The sequence below is a fragment of the Phoenix dactylifera genome, unplaced genomic scaffold, assembly GCF_009389715.1.
Source record: "Phoenix dactylifera cultivar Barhee BC4 unplaced genomic scaffold, palm_55x_up_171113_PBpolish2nd_filt_p 000143F, whole genome shotgun sequence".
Classification (NCBI taxonomy): domain Eukaryota; kingdom Viridiplantae; phylum Streptophyta; class Magnoliopsida; order Arecales; family Arecaceae; genus Phoenix; species Phoenix dactylifera.
This window is the reverse complement of record NW_024067698.1, coordinates 403,372-423,966: the sequence shown is the minus strand read 5'-3', so window position 1 is coordinate 423,966 and position 20,595 is coordinate 403,372. Positions and strand designations below refer to the sequence as shown.

General features: G+C 43.0%; 1 protein-coding gene across 1 annotated transcript in view; it reads left to right on the top strand.

The window, feature by feature from the left end:
• Positions 1–20,356, top strand: part of LOC103712013 (peroxisome biogenesis protein 5-like) — a 39,165-nt gene extending 18,809 nt beyond the window's left edge. Inside the window, exons 6-15 of the mRNA XM_039116862.1 lie at positions 5,372–5,494; positions 6,377–6,547; positions 7,063–7,253; positions 7,570–7,819; positions 14,653–14,737; positions 15,020–15,129; positions 15,481–15,705; positions 16,241–16,306; positions 19,406–19,500; positions 19,641–20,356. Of these exons, the coding sequence (XP_038972790.1) occupies positions 5,372–5,494; positions 6,377–6,547; positions 7,063–7,253; positions 7,570–7,819; positions 14,653–14,737; positions 15,020–15,129; positions 15,481–15,705; positions 16,241–16,306; positions 19,406–19,500; positions 19,641–19,719 (1,395 nt within the window). The 3' untranslated portion in view covers positions 19,720–20,356. The remainder of the gene's footprint in view (positions 1–5,371; positions 5,495–6,376; positions 6,548–7,062; positions 7,254–7,569; positions 7,820–14,652; positions 14,738–15,019; positions 15,130–15,480; positions 15,706–16,240; positions 16,307–19,405; positions 19,501–19,640) is intronic.
• The last annotated feature ends 239 nt before the right edge of the window (positions 20,357–20,595 follow it).

Here is a 20,595-nt window from a genome sequence, read left to right as displayed (position 1 = left end):
CCCCCTCCGGGCTGGTGAGAATAAATCCTGCTCCGCTACCCCCCGAGTTTGAAGAGCCATCGACATGTAGAGTCCATGTCAAACTCGGGGTCTGCTCCAGCGGTGGCTCAGGTTCAGGCTCGACCTCATCCGGTATGGTGCACTCGACTATAAAGTCTGCGAGTGCTTGTGCTTTGATCGCCGGTCTGGGCCGGTACTCGATGTCGAATTCCCCGAGCTCAATGGCCCATTTAGTGATCCGACCCGCACGATCTGATCTCTGCAGGATCTGCTTGACCGGCTAGTCAGTCAGCACAGCCACTGTATGAGCTTGGAAGTAGGGTCGGAGCCTCCGAGCCGAGATGACCAAAGCATAGGCGGTCTTCTCAAGCTTGGAGTATCGGGTCTCAGCGTCCCTTAAGACCCGGCTGGTGTAATACACTGGTTTCTGAAGTTTCCCCTCCTCTCGGACCAGGATCGAGCTTACTGCTACAGGGGAGACAGCTAGATACAAGTAGAGGAGCTCACCCTGTTGAGGCTTCGTGAGCAGGGGAGGGGAAGCCAGAAGATGCCTGAGCTCCTCAAAAGATTGCTGGCACCCGTCCGACCATAAAAAGTTCTATGGCTTCTTGAGGGCTGCAAAAAATGGAAGGCAGCGTTCGGCCGAGCGGGAAATAAATCTCCCGAGGGCTGCCACTCGGCCTGTGAGCCGCTGTACCTCCTTGACCGTCCTGGGAGGCGTCATCCCTTGGAGGGCTCGGATCTTCTCTGGATTGGCCTCAATTCCTCGTTGTGTAATGACGAAGCCGAGGAATTTGCCGGAGGTGACCCCGAATGCACATTTAGCTGGGTTGAGCTTCATCTGGTACTTTCGGAGTGTGGAGAATGCTTCATTGAGGTCGGCTATGTGGTCTTGTGCCGCCTTGCTTTTCACCAGCATGTCATCCACGTAGACCTCCATGTTTCGGCCTATTTGGTCTTTGAAGATCCGGCTGACCAGCCTTTGATAAGTTGCCCCGGCATTTTTTAGGCCGAACGGCATCACTTTGTAGCAGTAGGTTCCCCCGTCGGTGATGAAGGCTGTCTTTTCCTCATCTTCTGGCGTCATGCGGATCTGGTTGTATCCGGAAAAGGCGTCCATGAATGCCAACAGCTCGTGACCCGAGGTGGAGTCCACGAGCTGGTCGATGCTGGGAAGTGGAAAGCTGTCCTTCGGGCAGGCTTTATTCAGGTCGGTGTAGTCCACGCACATACGCCACTTCCCGCTAGCTTTCTTGACGAGAACCACATTGGCGAGCCATTCCGGGTAGGATATCTCCCGGATGAAGCCGGCTTCAAGGAGCTTGCCGACCTCCTTGGCTGCTGCTCGTTGTCGTTCAGGGGCGGCGCCTCGCTTCTTTTGTCGCACGGGCTTGTAGGTCGGCTTCACCTGAAGCCGGTGGACCATGACCTCCGGATCTATCCCCAGCATGTCTGCAGGCGACCATGCGAAGACATCCATATTGTCCCGCAGGAAGTTGACGAGGCGACTCCTCTCGTGTTCGTCAAGGCTAGAGCCGACCTGCACGGTTAGCTCGGGAAAGTTCTCTCGTAAGGGAATTTGAATTAACAACTCACCAGGCTCTACCCGCTCTTTCTGGGGGTTGACCCATGCCTTCATAACTTCAGTTGAGGGCTGGTCAGTCGTTGGGGCAGGCACCTCGGCTGGTCGTCTTGCCTCGTGGGTCGCTAGGTAGCATCGCCTTGCCACCATTTGGTCCCCTCGGACTTCACCGACTTCCTGGCTGGCGGGGAATCGCATCAGCAGGTGGTGAGTCGAGACCACTGCTCGGAGGGCGTTGAGTCCTGGCCTTCCGAGGATGGCGTTGTAAACCGAGGGCAGGCGTATTACAAGGAAGCTCATATCCACGGTACTTTCACGTGGGGCGAGCCCGGCTGTGACCAGAAGGTCGATCTCGTCCTCTACTGGAACTGAATCCCCAGTGAATCCAACTAGCGGAGCATTCATCCTCCGTAGCTGTTCTTTTGTCATCCCCATTTTATAATAAGCACCAAAATACAAAACATTCGCCGAGCTTCCATTATCAACCAGGATGCGTTTTACATCAAATTTATTTATGATCATGGAGATGACCATGGCATCATCATGGAGAATTTCGACTCCCTCTAGATCGTCATCTGAGAAGGAGATGGCTTCAGAGGTGCGCGGGCGCTTCGAGGAGGCTTCTTCCCCTGAGGCTTCCCCAGCCGAGGTCCCGCCTCGGATAGTGTTGATGACGCCGGCGATGGGCCTGTTGGCATTTGAACCTTCAGGCTGTGCTGCTCCTTCGGCTGGCTTCTTCCCTTCACGCCGGCCTTGCACAAACCGATCGAGCACCCCTCGGCGAATGAGTGCTTCGATCTCATTTCGGAGCTGATAACAATCTTCGGTATCATGGCCGTGATCCCGGTGGAAACGGCAATACTTCCGGAGATCACGCCAGATTCTGGTGTCTGGCTTCGGAGGTGGGAGCTGGATGCAATCCCGACTCTCAATCTCCATGAGGATTTCAGCCCGAGGAGCATTGAGGGGAGTATACTTTTCATACCTCCCTTCTGGTGCACGGGCCTGCAGTGGGAACCTCGGGCGGGGTGGTGACCTCTGCTGTGGCGGTCCTCTCAACCGGGGTAGACTCTTCGGGCGGGGCGGATTCTTAGCTCGTCGCGGAGACGGGCTTCTGGGCTGGCCGCGCTCCTCGCGACGTCTCTTCTTGGGGTTTTGCTTGGTCCCGCCCCGCCTAACCGCCACGGCTTCTTCTGCCTTGGCATACTTCCGCGCCCGAGCGAACATCTCAGTGAGGTCCGCAGGGAAATTCTTCTCGATTGAGAAGAGGAATCTGTAGGACCGGGCTCCAGTCTTTAGTGCTGACATTGCGATGGACTGGTCAAGCTCCCGGACCTCCCATGTTGCGGCGGTGAATCGGTCCAAGTACTCTTTGAAGGATTCTCCTTCCTTTTGTTTAATGTCTAGGAGGGAGTCGGATGTCCGCCGCTGGGGTTGGCTGGCAGCAAAGTTGCCAGCAAATTGTCTGCCGAGCTGCTCAAAGGAAGAGACAGTACTCGGCTTCAGCCCGGTAAACCAAAGCCGGGCTGGTCCTCGGAGTGTCGCCGGGAAAGCTTTGCACATCATGGCCTCCGAGGCTCCTTGTAGGGCCATTAAGACCCGGTAACTCTCCAGGTGGTCAAGGGGATCAGCCTTGCCGTTGTAGGGCTCCACCTGGGGCATCTTGAACCGTAGCGGAACCGGTTCATCTTCAATCTCCGGGGAGAAGGGCGACTTCATAGTAAACTCAAAGTCGTCATCACGCCCCGATTTCCTGCCATGGAGTGCCTGGATTTGGCGCTCCAGCTTCTCGACCTTCTTGTCGAGTTCATCATTCTGGAGGATCGCTGCAGCGGTTCGTTCGAGCGCAGGTTGCCCTGGAACCGACTTAGCTTCTGAAGGCTGTGGCCAGCCTCCGTAGCCTCTGGCTGGGTGCTCTCTCCAGAGGGAGGCCTGGACTTGGGAGTCCTGACCTCGAAGGGGAAGTCCGCTTGTAGGAGGCTCCGGTTGAGCTGGAGCCGGAGGAGGCGGTGCCGTTGGGATGCCCCTGGGTTGCAAGTTTTGGACAGCGGTAGCCAAGGCTTGCACTTGTTGCACCAGGGCATCAAACTGCTCCGGCCGAACCTGAGGGGTTGACTCGGCCGGAGGTGGTGAGTTCCGGACGGAATGCTCAGGACTGGGTGGAAGACGTCGAGAGGCGTTGGAAGCCCCTTTGCTTCTTAGCTTCATGGCAGCGAACTCGGTCCCTTCCTCTAGCGCCAACTGTTGCTGGAAATTGGACTCGGGGGCCGCCGCGAAGCCGGGGAAGGAGGGGCTCCGCCGCAGGGACGGTGGATGACTATGCGCCGGCTACTGGCGTTCTCCTGTAGGGCGGAGCTCCGCCGCAGGAGCAGTGGTCGATGGCGTGCCGGCAGGTGGCGTCCTCCTGGGGGGCGTAAGTCCTGCAAGAAAAACCGGTGGCCGGGCTCCCCGGCGCCGGCCCTCCGATGCTTAAGTCAGAGGGGGCAGATATGTGGAGAGAGCAGGGAAGAGAGTATGTGTAGAAGACAGAGAGAATATTTGGATCAGATCCAGAGGATCAGTTTTCTCAATTGTCTGTGTTGTTCACTTCTTTCCACCCGGTCTGGGAGGGTTCTCTCGGGCTTCGATTTTTTTTCTCCCCCCCTCCCTTTTTCCCCTAGGTTTTCTTTTATAGGAGGATTTTTGTTACCTGGGAGGTGACAGGAGGTTTGTCCTGTTTTGTAATAATTGGGCACGATTTGGCCCATTGATGGCGTGGTGGAAAATAAGGCCGAATCAGACCGGAACCAGGGAGTTGTCACGGTCGATCGGACCTGTTGGGGTGGTTGAACCGCCGGCCGTGGTAGGCCTGGGGTCCGTGGATGGTAAGTGCATTTATTACCGAGTGAACCGGCGGTCAGGGAAAGCCATACGCTTTGATGGTTCGGTGATCCGGAGATCGCGTTGAGCCGTGTTCATTAAATGACTGAGTGCATCGGAGACTCGAGGGGGTCTCATGCATTAATGGCAGGTCGTGCCGAATATCTGCGGAGATCTTATGCCTTGATGGCTTGGAGATAGCGGCAGGTTGTAGTGGAGTTGTCAGGTCCCTCAGGCTTAGAGGGTTAGACGGAAGTTGAACATTTGGTCCAAGGCAATCGGCTCGGCAGGGGTGCCGAGCCGAGCTGGTCGCCCAATGGGGCGCCCTGTGGCGGGGTTGCTTCATAGTACTTCTGCTCGGCGCCCTTTGGGCGAGCGTCTTGCGCTCTTTGGTTGGTTTCCTGGTCGGCGCTCTTTAGGCAAGCGCTTTCTCTGGTCGGCGTTCTCTAGCCGGGCACCCTGCTGATCGGCACTCTTCGGTCGAGCGCCTTTCTGGCCGAGCATCCCTACTTGGTCATTTTGGTTGGGCGCCTCTTCTTGGCGCTCTCTCTGGTCGGTACTCTCTAGCCGAGCACCCTGCTGGTCGGCACTCTTCGGTCGAGCGCCTTTCCGGTCGGCACTCTTTGGCCGAGCGCCTTTCTGGCCGGCGCCCTTTGGCCGAGCGCCTCCGTGACGGCATGACTTGGGGTTTTTCCCCCAACAACACTCATTGGCAACCAACAAGCCCTGAGTTCATATTACTCTGCACTGTTATGTGACATATATTATAGTTAGTTGCAAACTGGTATCTTTGATTGTCAGGAAAAAGCTTTTCACATAAAAAATTCAGAAAAGTTGAGATCTTCTATTTTTATTATGAGACAGTATTGAATAATTCACAGTTCAGTTTTAAAGTGTTGTGCTCTGCCTTGGCATTGTCTTCGCTTACAGGAACAATCACAAATGGCATCAGTTGGTCAGATAAGGGGTGGAAACATGTCTAATACTGCAGCTATGGAGCAGAGCCGTATGCTTGCACATACTTTAGCACAAAATACTGACCCAAAATTTCAGGTATAGAAATGTCAGTCGTGATGTCTTTATAGAAAAATATTGCAGTTATCATCCTTTATTTCAAGTCTTCAATCTCAATAAATACCGAGATCACTGGTCTATTTGACGCATTGTGTCATTTAGCATGGTATAACTTGGCCATGTTGTACAAGATTGAAATTTCAATATATTTAGTAGAAATTTGTTTGAAGAAGGTTAGGCTGTAATATTCAAATGTTGATTTGCTATTGCTTTGTGCATATTGTTGTTTGTGCTTTGCATCCTCTTGATTTCAAACAGTTCAACAATATGGTCATTGGGGTCTGTCTTCAGCATTAAATGGAGACCAAGGCCTTCATCTCTATCTAAATTATAAACATCTTGAAATGTGACTAATATCATGTTCAGGTTTAGTGCTGCTTTACAATAACTAATTACTTAGTTTCTTAAAACTGTATGTGTCAGTGTGGGTGGAAGGTGCTTGTGTGTGCTTGTGTTTTGTGTAGCATGTTGCATGTTTGCATTTACACATATTTCATACATACATATGGACACATATAGACGTACATACATGCAGAAACAATATAATGTTGAATGCCATAGTGAATCATCAGTATGATATTATATAAGATTATTGACCAAGACTAGGGTTGCTTGTACCACCAAATATACAGTGGGGAAATGAAGCCTCAGCATGGAATGTGTCATATAATGCTGGTAATCTATCCATTTTGACTTTTGCGCTTAATAACCTTATAGCATTTCCAAGAGAAGAAATTACAAACTTAAATGATATTAGCTAGCCTTAATGGGCCACACCGTCCTTTAATCCCATTAATTGTTTTTCTTCAATTCTCTTGTATGATAAACACCTGACATTATTTTTGCTTCATGATCCACAAGAATTCAAAGTTTCTCCAGTTTGTTTCAAAGATGGGCCGAGGGGAGCTTATAGTTGATGAGAATCAAATCAAGCCAGCTACTGGATCTATTTCTGCTGATTGGGCTGACGAATATCAAACACAGTATAATTTTCGTCCAAACTCTTGGGCTGATCAGTTTGTACATGAACAAGTAAGTTATATGCTGTATTCATCATGAAGTATACTGTTATATTCTGAATTTGTTATGAACAATACTATTGTATGCTCTATTCATCATGAAGCACACTAAAATATCAAATTTCCTTTTCTGAATTGTTCATAGGAGTATGACTGTATACTTTGTTGGTTTTTCATGTGCCCTGCTAGTGATGTTATCATATTTAAAACTATTTTTTTTCATTTACACCATTTTCCTTTTTTTTGTCCTATACTTTGTTCAGTCGAAGGGGCCAGGCCTTGGTGTAATAGTAAGGTTGCTCCATTCACTTGGGTATCACGGGTTTGAAATATGGAATCAGCCTCTCCTTGCGGGGGTAAGGCTGCATACGCCAGATCCACCCCAGACCTCGCAATGGGGGAGCCTTGTGGATGGCCTTGTTTACTTTGTTAAGTTGAAGTTGGAAAAATTATGTAGGACCTCATGGTTTGAAATCACCAACCTCTGCTTGTTAGCTGATTACTTTTGTGCTACCAATTCTGGTGTAGCTTTCACAAGGAATGGATAAGTGGGTGGATGAGTTTGCTAAGGAACATCAACAGCAGGGAGTTGATGATCAATGGGTAGATGAGTTCTCCAAATTGCATGTCCAAGACTGGGCAGAGGAGTTTGGACAGCAGGTCAGTGAAGGTGCTTTTGGGGACAGTTCTGCAGATAATTGGGCAGATGCATATGATAAGTAAGTATAATCGCATCAATTTCTTTTATAATGTTCTGTGATCATGCTTTAAATAAATCATTGTGCATATGCTATGCTTACAAGCTTATTTTTGAAAATTCAGTTTTTGTATTTGGCTATATAAGCCTTTCAATCTGAATATCTTCTGTGAAGTGCTATGCTTCTCTTTCTATGAAAGCCCATTTATCTAGAGATCTCTTGAACAGTTAGGACCATGCTTTGTTAATCATCTGTTATAGCATACTTTCCCTATTGTCTTGGATAAATTTCTAATTTTTCTTTTCATTATATTAATTTTTTAATCTACTACTAATAGGTATCTTGATGAACAAGTACTGGCATCCAAGCAACGGTCCAATACTTCAAGCCAGGTTTATGTCTTTTCTGATATGAATCCTTATGTTGGTCATCCCAATCCTTTGAAGGAAGGGCAGGAGCTCTTTCGCCAGGGGCTTCTAAGTGAAGCAGTTCTCGCTTTAGAGGCTGAAGTTTTAAAGAATCCTGACAATGCTGAAGGGTGGAGGTTGCTGGGAATAACACATGCAGAAAATGATGATGATCAACAGGTGAGACAATCTCCAACCTTTGAAAAGTTTTCATTCTCCTCACTGTCCATTTATGATTGCTTCAGCCCAAAATCCTTTTTTTTGTTTTAAAATAAAGAGTAACACTGGTGTTATGAGATCCTAGAAACATCCTGAAATCCCCAAATGTGCACTTCGGCATTGGTGATGATAGCAGGTGGATCTCCTTGTTGGTGACAATGTTTCATGAAATGAAGCATGATTGTTTATCACTGGGCTTTCCTAAACTAGTGAAGCATTTCTTATTTTTGTGCGGCTTGTGCATGCATGCCAATGATCACTATTCAAATGCAGCAGGGAATCCACATTAGTTGAGATGTCTTCCCACCATAGGTTGTCCTTTTTTTCGGTGGATGAATTCTTTAGTTGGGCTACTTAGTTTGTTTTGATATCACTTTTTGGATTTCGTTCTATTTTCCCATTAGACATGCGATCCTTTTACATGGTTTTGGGTCTCGGCCTGTCCTAGTCTGTTCCAACTAGCACATATGCTGGGGAAGTACGCACCCATGCATTATGTTGGTTACTGGTATATGATGAACCACTTAATATCCAGTGATGTCTTCGTAAATAGAGTAAAAAGCAACCTGAAATAGTTTGATTCTTGAAAAGTCTCGGTGCCCAGCCAAAAGAACTTTTAAGTCTATTATTTGTTTGTTTGCTTGATTTTTGTTTGTTTGTTTCGGCAGGACATGGCTCATATCAATATGGCATGGCAAGGCATGTGCCATGCTGGCCATTGTTGTGCCAACGGCATTCGTTCCTTTATTTGAGCTCCCATCTACATTCTACATTCTAATTTATGCTTGTCCTAAAAATCTCTCTTGTAATCTGATTTGCAAAATCTTTTTTATGATGGTATTTGATAGGGTTTGTTATCCTTCAAAAGGGGTCATGTTGTAACTCAGGGAGAGATGATGGATTCCAAAAAGGGAACTTTACTTGCAAGTAGATTTGATAATGGTTGAAGAAAAAGATAGAACTTATTAAGTGAATTGGGGTAAAAATGATAGTGCAGAAGGGAGCTTATGCGATATTATTCAGCCTTAACTCCTGTATTCTCATAACATATTTTTGTAGAATGAAGTTATCAAGGATGTACAAAATTTTTAACAAGAATTAAAACTCTAATTAATAGGACTGGCATTTGATTACTTATAAGTTAACATATAAAGAGTGCAATAGAAATATTTGTAGGATATGAATAATATATGGAGGAAAAAGTTGAGATGGATTACATTATATGCACATAGATGTAGAATGTTTATGAAAGGCACAGTTCGTGAAGGACAAGATAGTTGGGAGTTGGAACTGCTGATGAATGATGATAATGCTTGGAGCATGAAGGTAGACCAAGATCAACACATAGGGTTGACTAGTGGAGATTTTACCGGATAGGTTAATAGAAGTGATGGTGACTTAAGCAACAATATGTAGAGTGAAGCCTTACAGGCTAGATATAATACCAATTTAAGTTTGAAAATTTTTGGAGCTACCTAGAGGGATTTGTTGAATAATATCTTTAAATCATTTTTTTAAGCTAGAGGAAAACCATATTGGTTTATGTGTATAGGAACATAGGATATGCAGAGTTACACAAATTACCATGGTGTCAAACTTGTGAGACATCATGGGAGACAACTTGTGTCCCGTAAGTATAGCCATTACATTGGGTGTTGTTTGACATATATGGGTTTGCTTCATGAATCTTTATTTAAAACCTTTCTTGTTGAGCATTTGGTGTTATTGCAAACTTGTCCAAATTCTTTTTACAGCTTTCATCCATGCTATCTTAAGTCTTTCCATTTTGCTATCTTAAGTCTTTCCATTTTTCAAGTATTAGACTCATACCCGAAACCCTAAACCCTGATTCCCTAAATCCTAAACACCTTAAACCCTAAATTCTAAACACCCTAAACCCTAAACCCTAAACTTATTAGAGGCTCTTTTGGACTGGCTTATACCATCTCGACTGGTTCTTTATTACTTTGTCCTCCATAAACCTCTTTCTATGTACTCATTACTCACTCTATCTTCTCTAGTTTTACAAAGGGACCAGTGATGGTCCCAACATCAAATGGTATAGGTGGATGGTTGATGTTGGATTGATAAATAGTAAAAAAAAGTTTGAACTATGAAACAAATCTTATTCATTATGAGAGCAAAGGCTATTTAAAATAAGATGAATCTTAGAGAGTCGTTATATCTTTGATCTAGGAAGGTTAGATTTTTGTAACAACTATTGAGTTGTCCATATTTGACTTGTATGGAGGTTGGTTACTTGGGAACGAAAGAAGACTGTAACAAGGTCATGGATTGGAGAACTTGCACTGGTTAATACAATGCCACTTGCTTTTACATGAAGACTAAGCTAGAGATGGTGTCAGATATGTCATAAGTAACTTAAGAGTTAACATGTCATGTAGGCTTGGTTCAAGTGCCTTTAGAATAGCTCATGTGCTAAATGTGCCAAGATTGGTACCGATAATGATCCTCCACCCAATAGCTTGCATTGGATATCTATGGCTCGAAGGTAGTTTCGAGGAAGCATTATTTTGGATGTGTGCAGCCACATGGTCAAGAATGGACTATGAAGAGCTATCAAAGCAATGGTAGTGTAAATCAGATGGGGATAAGCAAAAGAGAAGCCACTAAGTGCAAAGGAGATGCAATATTGTGAAAGTTTATAGAAGCATGGAAAAACCCACTTATCATAATAAAATAATTCTCTTAGAGGCTAGAAAGAGATGAACATAGAAGCAAGAAGCTAGAGAAAAGAAGGGAAATCGCCAAGTGACATTTAGTCTAGAAAGTATATCAGTTAAATAGCAGAAGAAGAGGTTATGAAATCTAGTTGAAACTAGAAAAATGTATTGAAGGTTTGGAAGGGTGGAACTAGGTGTAGGATGGGGAATGAAAAGAGAGAGAGCCTTAAAATGGTTATGATGCAGGAATTCTTCTCCATCAGACATTTAACTACTAAATTGGTTAGAATGGACAATGTGAACCCTATGTTACCAAGTCTTCAGGATTTATTTATTGACCGAACTAGTCAACCAACCACCAAAGTATGTCCAACATGATGTTATGGCACTCTATGTCAGCCATCACCCTTTGTTTCTTTAGTCAGCTTTTAATATGCTCCAGTTTAAGCGCACATCAACTTGGTATCACGGTACAAGTAGGATAATTAAACTTTATGACCACAGAATCAAAAATATTACTAAGTGGATAGTAAATTAAGTTAATAACATGTTAGTGTGGTTATATATATTTTTTAAAAGTTCATGAGTGCTATATAAAATTAAATAGGGTTACAAATAAAATCGGATATTCAGATATGGATCGGGTAGTTGTTGTTTATCTATATCCATATCCATTTTTTCTTGACGGATATGGATATGGTTATAGATATTAGTCGGATGCTTAAATTTCTATCCATATCCGGATAGATTCAAATATGAAAATGGATCCGAACGGATATTATCCAGTTCACTTTCACCCCTAGTACGGTATGGTACGGGTCCGTACTGTATTGTGTTGAAGTGTACCAAAATAGGGAGAGGGAGGGGGAGAGGCAAGAGGAGGAGGAAGAGAGAGGGAAGGAGAGGGAGAGGGGGGAGAGGAAGAAGGAGAGGGAGGGAGAGAGACAGAGTTACCTTTGCAGATCTCTTGGGATCCCCTTTCTTGCCCTAGGAGCGGAGAGAGAACCCTAGGTGGAGAGCAAGGCGAGGAGGGATGGGAAAGTCATTGGTGAACCGGTCGGGTCGAGCTTGGGTTTGAACAATTTGCCCTAGGGACACCAACGGAGAGGCGGAGAGAGCGGGTGAAGCTTTGAGAGGGCTTTGTTCAAATTGGGGAGACGGTGAATCGATTTTATAGCTCACCCGCACTTCCAAATCATCTCGGGTTGGCATCGGTTCAATTTGTTACAAGCCGAACTACACAGTTCGGGTTGGCTCAGCGTTCCTTGGTCCGAAGGTTATGAATTCATGAAAAGTCATAATGAGAAAGTAGTAGAGAAGGATTTAGTCTTATGAATGATTCTACTCTATCACTTGTCTAGTTGTCCCTCTCTCATTGTGTGTGTATGTGTGCATGCAAGTGTGTGTATGTGCCATCTCCCTTTTCTTCTTGTCCCCATATCTTTCTTTACTTTCTCAGTTGTCATCTTAGTTCTGTTGCTTATCTTACCTTCTCTTTCCAACTTTCTCTCATCTTTCTCTCTCTTTTATCTCTCTTCGTAGAAGGAACGGTCAATCTCTCTCCTATTATTGAATTGAAATATCTTATTTTCATCTTCTTTCTCATTTTATCATGTTAATATGAACATGGAGTTATTCAAAGGCTTGTAATAGGTTCGTTGGATGTGCATTTCAATGCCTTATTGCCTCTACCATTATCAGAGTTCTCTCTCTCTCTCTCTTTGATTTTCTGTTCTACATCCTCTGCACCTCTAGAAGAGTTGGCATGGGGACATGCCCAGTAAAGAAGAATAAGTTGGGATTATGCTTGCATGCATTATTCATTAGGTGGAATTTACCAAATTCAAAATGTTGGCACTTATGGGAAATGAAAAAAAAAATTCTCACACCTAGGATCCTGAGGCAACTCTAAGGCTTAGTAATGAATTTGGCAAGTTTTAAAGTGGCCAACCAACTTTGTAGTAAAAAGCCCTCGTGGCAATAATAGTGAGCAAAACTATTGACTGATCATGTACAATTGATGTTAGTGTCTAAACTCTAAATGTATAATTGGCCCATGGAAGAACCAAAATTCAATTTCAATCAATCTTAATTAATCCCTCTTTACTGCCCATTGGAGAAGTAAAGGTAGGGATGACAACGCTTGGACTTGTGGCATTTTGTACGCAAAACAAACGTGTTTCCAAAGCTCTGCTACATCTCTTTTTAAAGTTTTTGTAGAGTGTTACTGTACAAGATCCTTATCTTGTTTTGATATTGTTATTGGTCCTTTTCAACATCTCTGTAGAGTGGAAAGGTATTCATATTACAAATCTCACCAGAACTGCTATTTTTTTTTATCAAAAGCTTGTGATTTATTGTCTGATGCAGCAAGTAGGTGAAAAGTAGTGGTGGCAATTAGTCGGGATGAGTCAGATATGGGTCGGATCAATTGTGGGTTGGGTCAAAAATTTATCAATCCGAACCCGACCTATTTATTAAGCAGGTCAAAAATTCAGATTGGAATTCGATCGTTTATTAAATAGGTAACCCAAGACCCGCATAACCTGTTTACTAAACAGGTTGAATTAGATTAAACAAGTTAAACGGATTATGCGGGTTTTTGATGGATTAAATGGATTTGAATGGTTAAATAGGTTAAGCGGATTGGGTTAAACAAGACAAAAATAGGTTAAGCAGGTTTTGAGTGGGTTAAACAGATCTTATACGGTTTAAATGAGTTAGGTCATGAACCAGCCCAATTATTAAACAGGTCAAAATGGGTCAAAGATCTAAGCCCAGTTTGTTTAATAAATGGGTCTAGGTGGGTTGACCCGTTTATGACTCAAGCCCATTTTTGTCAAACCTGGACCTACTTAAAGTGGGTCATTTCGTGTCGGGTTGACAGGTTGGATCATAAATTGCCACCCCTAGTGAAAAGACCTCTTAATCGCTGGTACCAGAAATAAGGCAGTGGATTAAGTAGCATCAAAAGCAATAAGGGCATTGTGTCATTTGGTTCATAAAAAATGGCTTGGTGGTATGTTAACAAATTGATTCTCTATGGAAACAAGACTTCATTAGTTCAGGGATTTAAGGGCAGAACAAAAGATTGGGAAACCCAACTGTTCTCCCCAAGAGAGATGCAGCAATGTTGCAGAGAACCTTGCAAACATAAGAGGCTGGATAGTTTGCAAAATTGCACCATGCAACTAAAGACCACTAGTTTGGATGAACAATGTGCAGTCACAAGAAGTAAGTTGATATGTCACAAATTGCCTTTGGAGGTCACACAAAGGACTCAGTTACATATCAGACTTTGATCCATGAAACATGAGGAGAGAGGTTGGTTAGGTTGCAAATTTGCAACCATACAACTCAAATCCAGTGAATGGGCAAATATCCTTATATGTACAATTGCAATGGCTCATGTCCTTCGCATATGTATATGTGACTCATGTACATATAAAGGAATGTTTGAACATCTTAGCATATGAGACACGTACCTCTATCAAATTTTGTGCTTCATGTCCTAAAATAATCATCAGTACGTTTCAAGTGGTTCTGCTTTTGCAAATTACATAGTCTCACTCCAGTAGCAAAATGTTATTACTAGGTTGGATGACGCTGGCCCTAGATAGATGAATAATATGGGCTTGTTAATATGGGCTATCTTTTATATGATGTGAAATAGAAGCACTTGTGAGCATGGAATACCAATCTGTACTAATTCCAAGCAGACATCATTTCTAATTGATGAAATTTTAATATTGTTTATGCCATAATACTCTTGAATTTGGTGGGTATTTGTGTGTACTAGACATGTCAATAGATCTTTGAATAATTAAATAGGTCACTAAATGTTTGCTTGTGTCAGAAAATTCTGAGGTAGGAATCTTATTGGACAATATGGTTATTTTATAGATTCTTTCAATGCCCAACAGCTTAACCAATGAAATTTGTGCCTTCGTTGACAGAATTAGAGATTGATAGGGATGAAAAGATGAAAACAAATGTTGAGATTTATGGATATGAAAAGATGAAAAACCTAATGTAATTTGCTTCATTCTAGATATTGCATTTTGGGTTCTGATTATATCAGTTGTGGTAAATTGACTGTTTACATTTCAGGCTATTGCATCCATGATGCGTGCCCAGCAAGTAGATCCAACAAACCTTGAAGTGCTTCTTGCTCTTGGTGTGAGTCATACCAATGGTAAGTGTGACACTTCATGAAATTGCTATATGCCACGATCTTTGACTACTTGCTTATAAAACTTTTAAGAAATTTCATTTACCAATTCTTCTTCCCATCACTGATGATTATCTTTTTCTTGAATCGACACTTTTCATTTTTAACACTTATGCTTGATTTTTCTCTTTTCTTTTGTCTGGACTCTGCTTAATTATATTACCAATGATGTCGTATAGAGACTTAAGATAATACCGTTTTCTGGTCTAAGATTCTTTATGATTCCTTTTCCCATGACATTTACAGAATTAGAGCAAGCAGAGGCATTGAAGTTTCTTTATAAATGGCTTCAAAATCACCCAAAGTATGGGGTTCTTACCCCCCCAGAGCAAGTTGATTCTCTGCATTATGCCAGTGTAAGTACTCCAGACAATCACCTATAAGTTCTTGTTGCCATTCTTAGCAAATTGACACCAGAGATGAGAGAAACTCTTCAGTTTTTGTCTGTTACAACCATTATGCGCAATAGTTTGGATTGGAGCAGTAATGATGTAAATAACCATCCCTTGATTTCCTTCAATTTCTTGATTTGGGTGGCTTCTGAAAAATAAAAGTTGACATTGGTTTCTCATTACTACAAGACAGGAAGCAAGTTGTTTGGGTAATCAACTTGCTCTATCAACACAGTTTTAAAAAACTTTACTGATATAACAAATATTGCATCTAATGTTGTTGATAAAAAAGACTTACTATATTATTGATATCAGGTAGCAAGGTTGTTCAATGAAGCTTCTCAAATGTCACCTGAGGATGCTGACGTCCATATTGTACTTGGTGTGTTATACAACCTGTCAAGGGAATATGACAAAGCTATAGAATCCTTTCAGGCAGCATTAAAACTCAAACCACATGATTACTCTCTCTGGAACAAACTTGGTGCAACCCAAGCGAACAATATTCAAAGTGCAGATGCAATATTGGCGTACCAACAGGTAGATTAATTATCTTTTAAAATGTAACTTTACAGACTGTATCTGCTCAACAGATCTTTACAGAGTCTTTAAGTGAAAAAAGAAGACCATGATATGTTCATTGATTTGATTTCTTGTGCTAATTAGTTGACACATTGCATATTGGTGTGCCTTATGTGCTATCAGGCAGACTATCTTACTTGTTCAGCTACTGACATTGTAAAATCTGCATCAGGCATGCATCCTCGCAAGTTTCATGTCTCCTTCACAGAGTTGTATCCATCCATCTTCTTTGGTTACAGCTCTGTTACAAGAGTTGTAGCTGCATAGTTATTTACTTCTAGATAGTAGAATAGCACATCATTGTTTTTGGGAAATGCATTTTTCACACTCAAGTAAATGGGCCTGCATGTTGCATTCATTCAAATGAATAGTGATTTTTTTTAATTGATAACAGGGAGCATTAGGTTGTTTCCTTCTGCTTAATCTAGTGTGTTGCCTTTTGGCTTCTGTAGTGTTCTTACTTGTTTTCCTTGTTTTACCTTTCTCTTCCCAGGCACTAGACTTGAAACCCAATTATGTTCGAGCATGGGCAAATATGGGTATCAGCTACGCCAATCAGGTTTTTTTCCCTTTCAAAGTCAAACAACCTTTGCCATATGGAAATTAATTTTAATTGTTTATTTCCACTGTTCGCTTGTGAAAAGTCATGGTTTTTTCATTCATTGCTAGACATTGTTCAGTAAATCTTAAGATGGTTAAAAAAAATGTCTTTTTTGTTTGTACCTCTTCTTTTGGGTTTACTCAAGCAGTTATTAGGCATTGCTTCTTGCCTTTTCCTTTTCTCATTGGAGGTTGCTCTTTGATTCTTGAGCAAGATAAGCTGCCTTTTGCCAAACTGTGATCTCCAAACTAGTTATGTTGTTATAGGCTTTCTTATCTATGTCCCTGAAATTAAGAATTACAAACTAGATTAGGAGTTGATACTTCCTTTCCTAAGATAAGTGGGAAGACTTGAGGTAAATGTATAAGACATAAGTATGAGAAAGACAAATTTGTCAAATTTAGTTTTCCTATGTGCTGTTTCATGGTTAGAGGAACCTGTAAGGCGCAATTGGGAGGACGTCACATTCTTTAGTAAGCTAATGATCCATGCCTGCACCCATCTTGATCCCAGTGCTTGTATCAGTTTAAGGCCGAGTCAGGATGTTACCGGAACTCCTGTCTTGACACTTGGGTTGGCATCCCAGTGATTTACTAGGTTGCCCTTTTTTTATATTATTTATAGGTTTTTAGGGGTTGTTTGTCAAAATTTAAGGTTTAAGGTAGGGTTTTTGAGCCAATGATTGGGTTTAAGCTAGGGCTGTTAACGAGCCGAGCCGAGCCCGAGCCTTCGCAGGCTCGGCTCGGCTCGGCTCGTTTCCCAAATTTTCCGGCTCGAGCTCGGGCGGCACAGCCCGGCTCCGGCGGCACAGCCCGGCTCGGGCTCGGGCTCGGGCTCGTAAAGCTCGTTTGCCCGAGCCCGAGCTCGAGCCCGAGCCTGCCCCATCCCCATCCCCATCCCCATCTCCGTCGCTGTCTCCGTCTCCGTCGGAGAGATCTCGGTTCCGACGGTTCGTCGTCGGAGACGACGGAGAGAAGAATGAAGGAAAGAAAGAAAGAAAAGAAGAAGAGAAGAAAGAAGGAAAGAAAGAAAGAAAGAAACAAGAGAGAAGAATGGACTCACCTCGTCGCGTGCGGCGGCCGCCGGCTTCGGCCGCGAGCACCGCCGGCACGGGCATCGGCCGCAGGAAGAGTCGGCAAAGAGAGGAAAGAGTCGGCCGCAGGAAGAGTCGGCTGCAGGAAGAGTCGGCCGCAGGGGTGTCCCCTCCGCTCCTCTGTCGCAGTCTCGCCGGTGGAGCCGTGGAAGAGTCGGCAAAGAGAGGAAAAGGGAGGGGGAGAAATGGAGAAGAAAGAGGGGGAGGGCCTCGGGTGTGATTTCTTGCCTAGTAGCGGAAGGAGGCGGCAAGGCATCGGTGGCGGAGGAGGAAGGCGAGAGGGGAGGGGAGGGACACCCAGCGCCGGTGCGGGAAGCTTCTGGAGAAAACGAGAAGAAAGGGAAGAAAGAAAAAAAAAGAGGAGGTGGAAGTGGAACCGTGGAGGGAAGGGTTAAGTGGTTAACGGATTGGGTTTGGGTTAACGGGCTGAGTCCGAACCCGAACCCTCCTCTTTTGGGCTCGTTTGGGCTCGCGAGCTGCTCGGGCTCGGATCTAAACGGGCCTCATTTTGGGCTCGGGTTCGGGCTCGTTTGACTAACGAGCCGAGCTCGAGCCGGGCTTTTACCGAGCCGGGCCCGAGCCGAGCCCGAGCAACTCGGCCCGTTGACAGCCCTAGTTTAAGCTGTTAGTGATAGATTGAAACTAATGAAAAAATAATAATAAATTTAAATGAAATGCTGCTTATCTATCATATCATGAACAAAAAGTCATGGATTTAAATAAAATAACAAGAAAGCCCCTAAAAAACAACCATTGAAAACAGGAAGGAAAAAAAGACATGAAAAAATTGGCATCCTAGTTAATTATCTGGATTGCTAGGCTGTCCCAAGTGTCAGGATGCATCAATCTCAGTCTGTCTCGGCTAGGACACGTTAGGATAGATCAGAACAACCTGATCTAGAGAGACTTGGGGTCCTGCCCTTTAATTTCTGGTCCAGTCGGACTAATCAAGCTAGATTGGGGTCTGTGTGACGTCTAATGCCTAATACTTTCTCATTTGCCTTGATGTCTCCTTTTCTATGTGCCTTCTCGTGTTTATCCCTTTTGCAAAAGAGGTAATTATGGAGGCAAGCCAGATTATTCTAATTATCCTCTTCTTCTTTTCCTTTTAAGGGCTTTTTGGATCCTGGATTTCTTATCCATGAATAACTTATGATCGGCATTTTTCAAGATAAAAGAACTGTCTAACAGATTTGAGGAATGTATCACTCACAATCCCTCAGTCTTTGATATTACAAATTCCACTTCAAGGGTGGTTTTAGTTATCCCTAAAAATATAGGGATTTGGAAGCTTCTAGTTTCCCCAATCGAGAGAAAAATATCCCTTCACCTTGTTAAGTTGATATGTCCTTTCACTCCCAATGAGCCACAGCCAATCTCCCTTCACCCCTTCTTAATACATGGTTATTTGTCAACCTCTATAATTTGCAGTTTTTTAAAATAAATTTTTGAGAATTGGCATGGCAAATAATATTCATTAGAATGATGATTGTAAATGAAACAATTATATACATGTACGTATGATTCCTTTTCTATATAGTTCCATATAATTTGTCCCAGGCTTGCATAAAATAATCGTACTCTTCATCTACTTTCAAATAAGATCCTTGCAACATTTTTTTTAGTAATTATAAACTCTATTCTTATGTAGTCCCAGAAAAAGGAAAACAACCAAAATGATTTTGTAGGTTATCACAATCAAATCCTATTTTTTATCAAAACAACCTCTACAAAAACTTGCAATGCAACAGCCCCTATAAATAATTCAATAAAACCCTAACATCAAAGCAAAACTGAAAATTGAAGGAATTATAGTGTTTTAATTGGTAGAAGTCCGGAGGTGAACAATAAATATTATGATAGATGATATCATATTTGCTTGTGTGCGCCAATTGTTTCTGTTTATAACTTGGCTTACCTAACATTTTTTCACCCTTGCATGCTTTCTTTATTTCTTTGTTCAGGGTCTGCATGAAGAGTCTATACGATACTATGTGAGAGCACTTTCCATGAATCCTAAAGCGGACAATGCCTGGCAATACCTGAGGATTTCTCTCAGGTATGCTGCTGATAAGTTTCTTGGCCATATGCATTCAAAACTGGAAACTGAACCAATTTATTGAAATAAACAAAAAAATTTCTTTAGAGAGTAGACATACAGGAAAATTTTGTGACGATATGCTTTTTCCATTTGTACAGCTGTGCATCTCGGAATGACATGTTTGAAGCTTGTGATTCACGAAACCTTGATGTTCTTCAGAAAGAATTTCCACTGTGATATTTAATGTACCATAGACCAGAAGTCTTCAATATTTACACATGGAAGGGAAGTCCTACATAATAAAGAGAGTAAATGCAACCAAGAGTGTGCTGATTTACACTCAGATTTTTGTCTTGAATGTTGATTCTGATAAAATTTGCATCATCCGGTGAAACAAAAAAACAATGTACAATGAGATTTGAGGTGGACTGCCAGTTCGGGTTCAGAATTTTGGAGGCTAAGCTTCGAAGTGAAGACCTGGAGGACAGCAATCAACCAGAAGAGTCAAAATGGGACCTAGGCATACAGAGAATAACTTAGAGAACCGGACAACAACATATAGTGAGGCAGTGTATAAATCAGAATACTAAATATTATCAGATCACAAACTCACATTATCATCGTATGAAGTTGGAGGGGCAAGAAATGTCTTACAAATGATTATGCAAATCTATGTTGCTGTTCATAATTATTATTTTGTTGAACAATTCTTTTTTTAGTGCTGGTCCAGCCTCTTAGGTGGATAACGGTTCAAAAAACTTTATGTTACTATGTGCTGAGCATTTTCATCAAAAGAAAGAGAGAGAGAATGTGATGAGCTTCCCTGATGAGCTTCAGGGATTTCTCCATTATATCGCACAAGAATTTTCTTCTACGTTTGCAATCAATTTCATATTAACAGCTCTGCATCTTGGAGTGACATGTTTGAAGATTGCTCTATGTGGGACCTTCATGTTCTCAAGAAAGTTTCGACTATGAAATTGCTTGTACTAACACCAGAATTTTTCAATTTTCCCACATTGCAAAGGTTATTTAATGAAAAGGTCGTTCGAGGATGTAGAACCAGCCATCTGAGCATGTTAATATAGTGCATATAGAAGAAAGTGGAGTTTG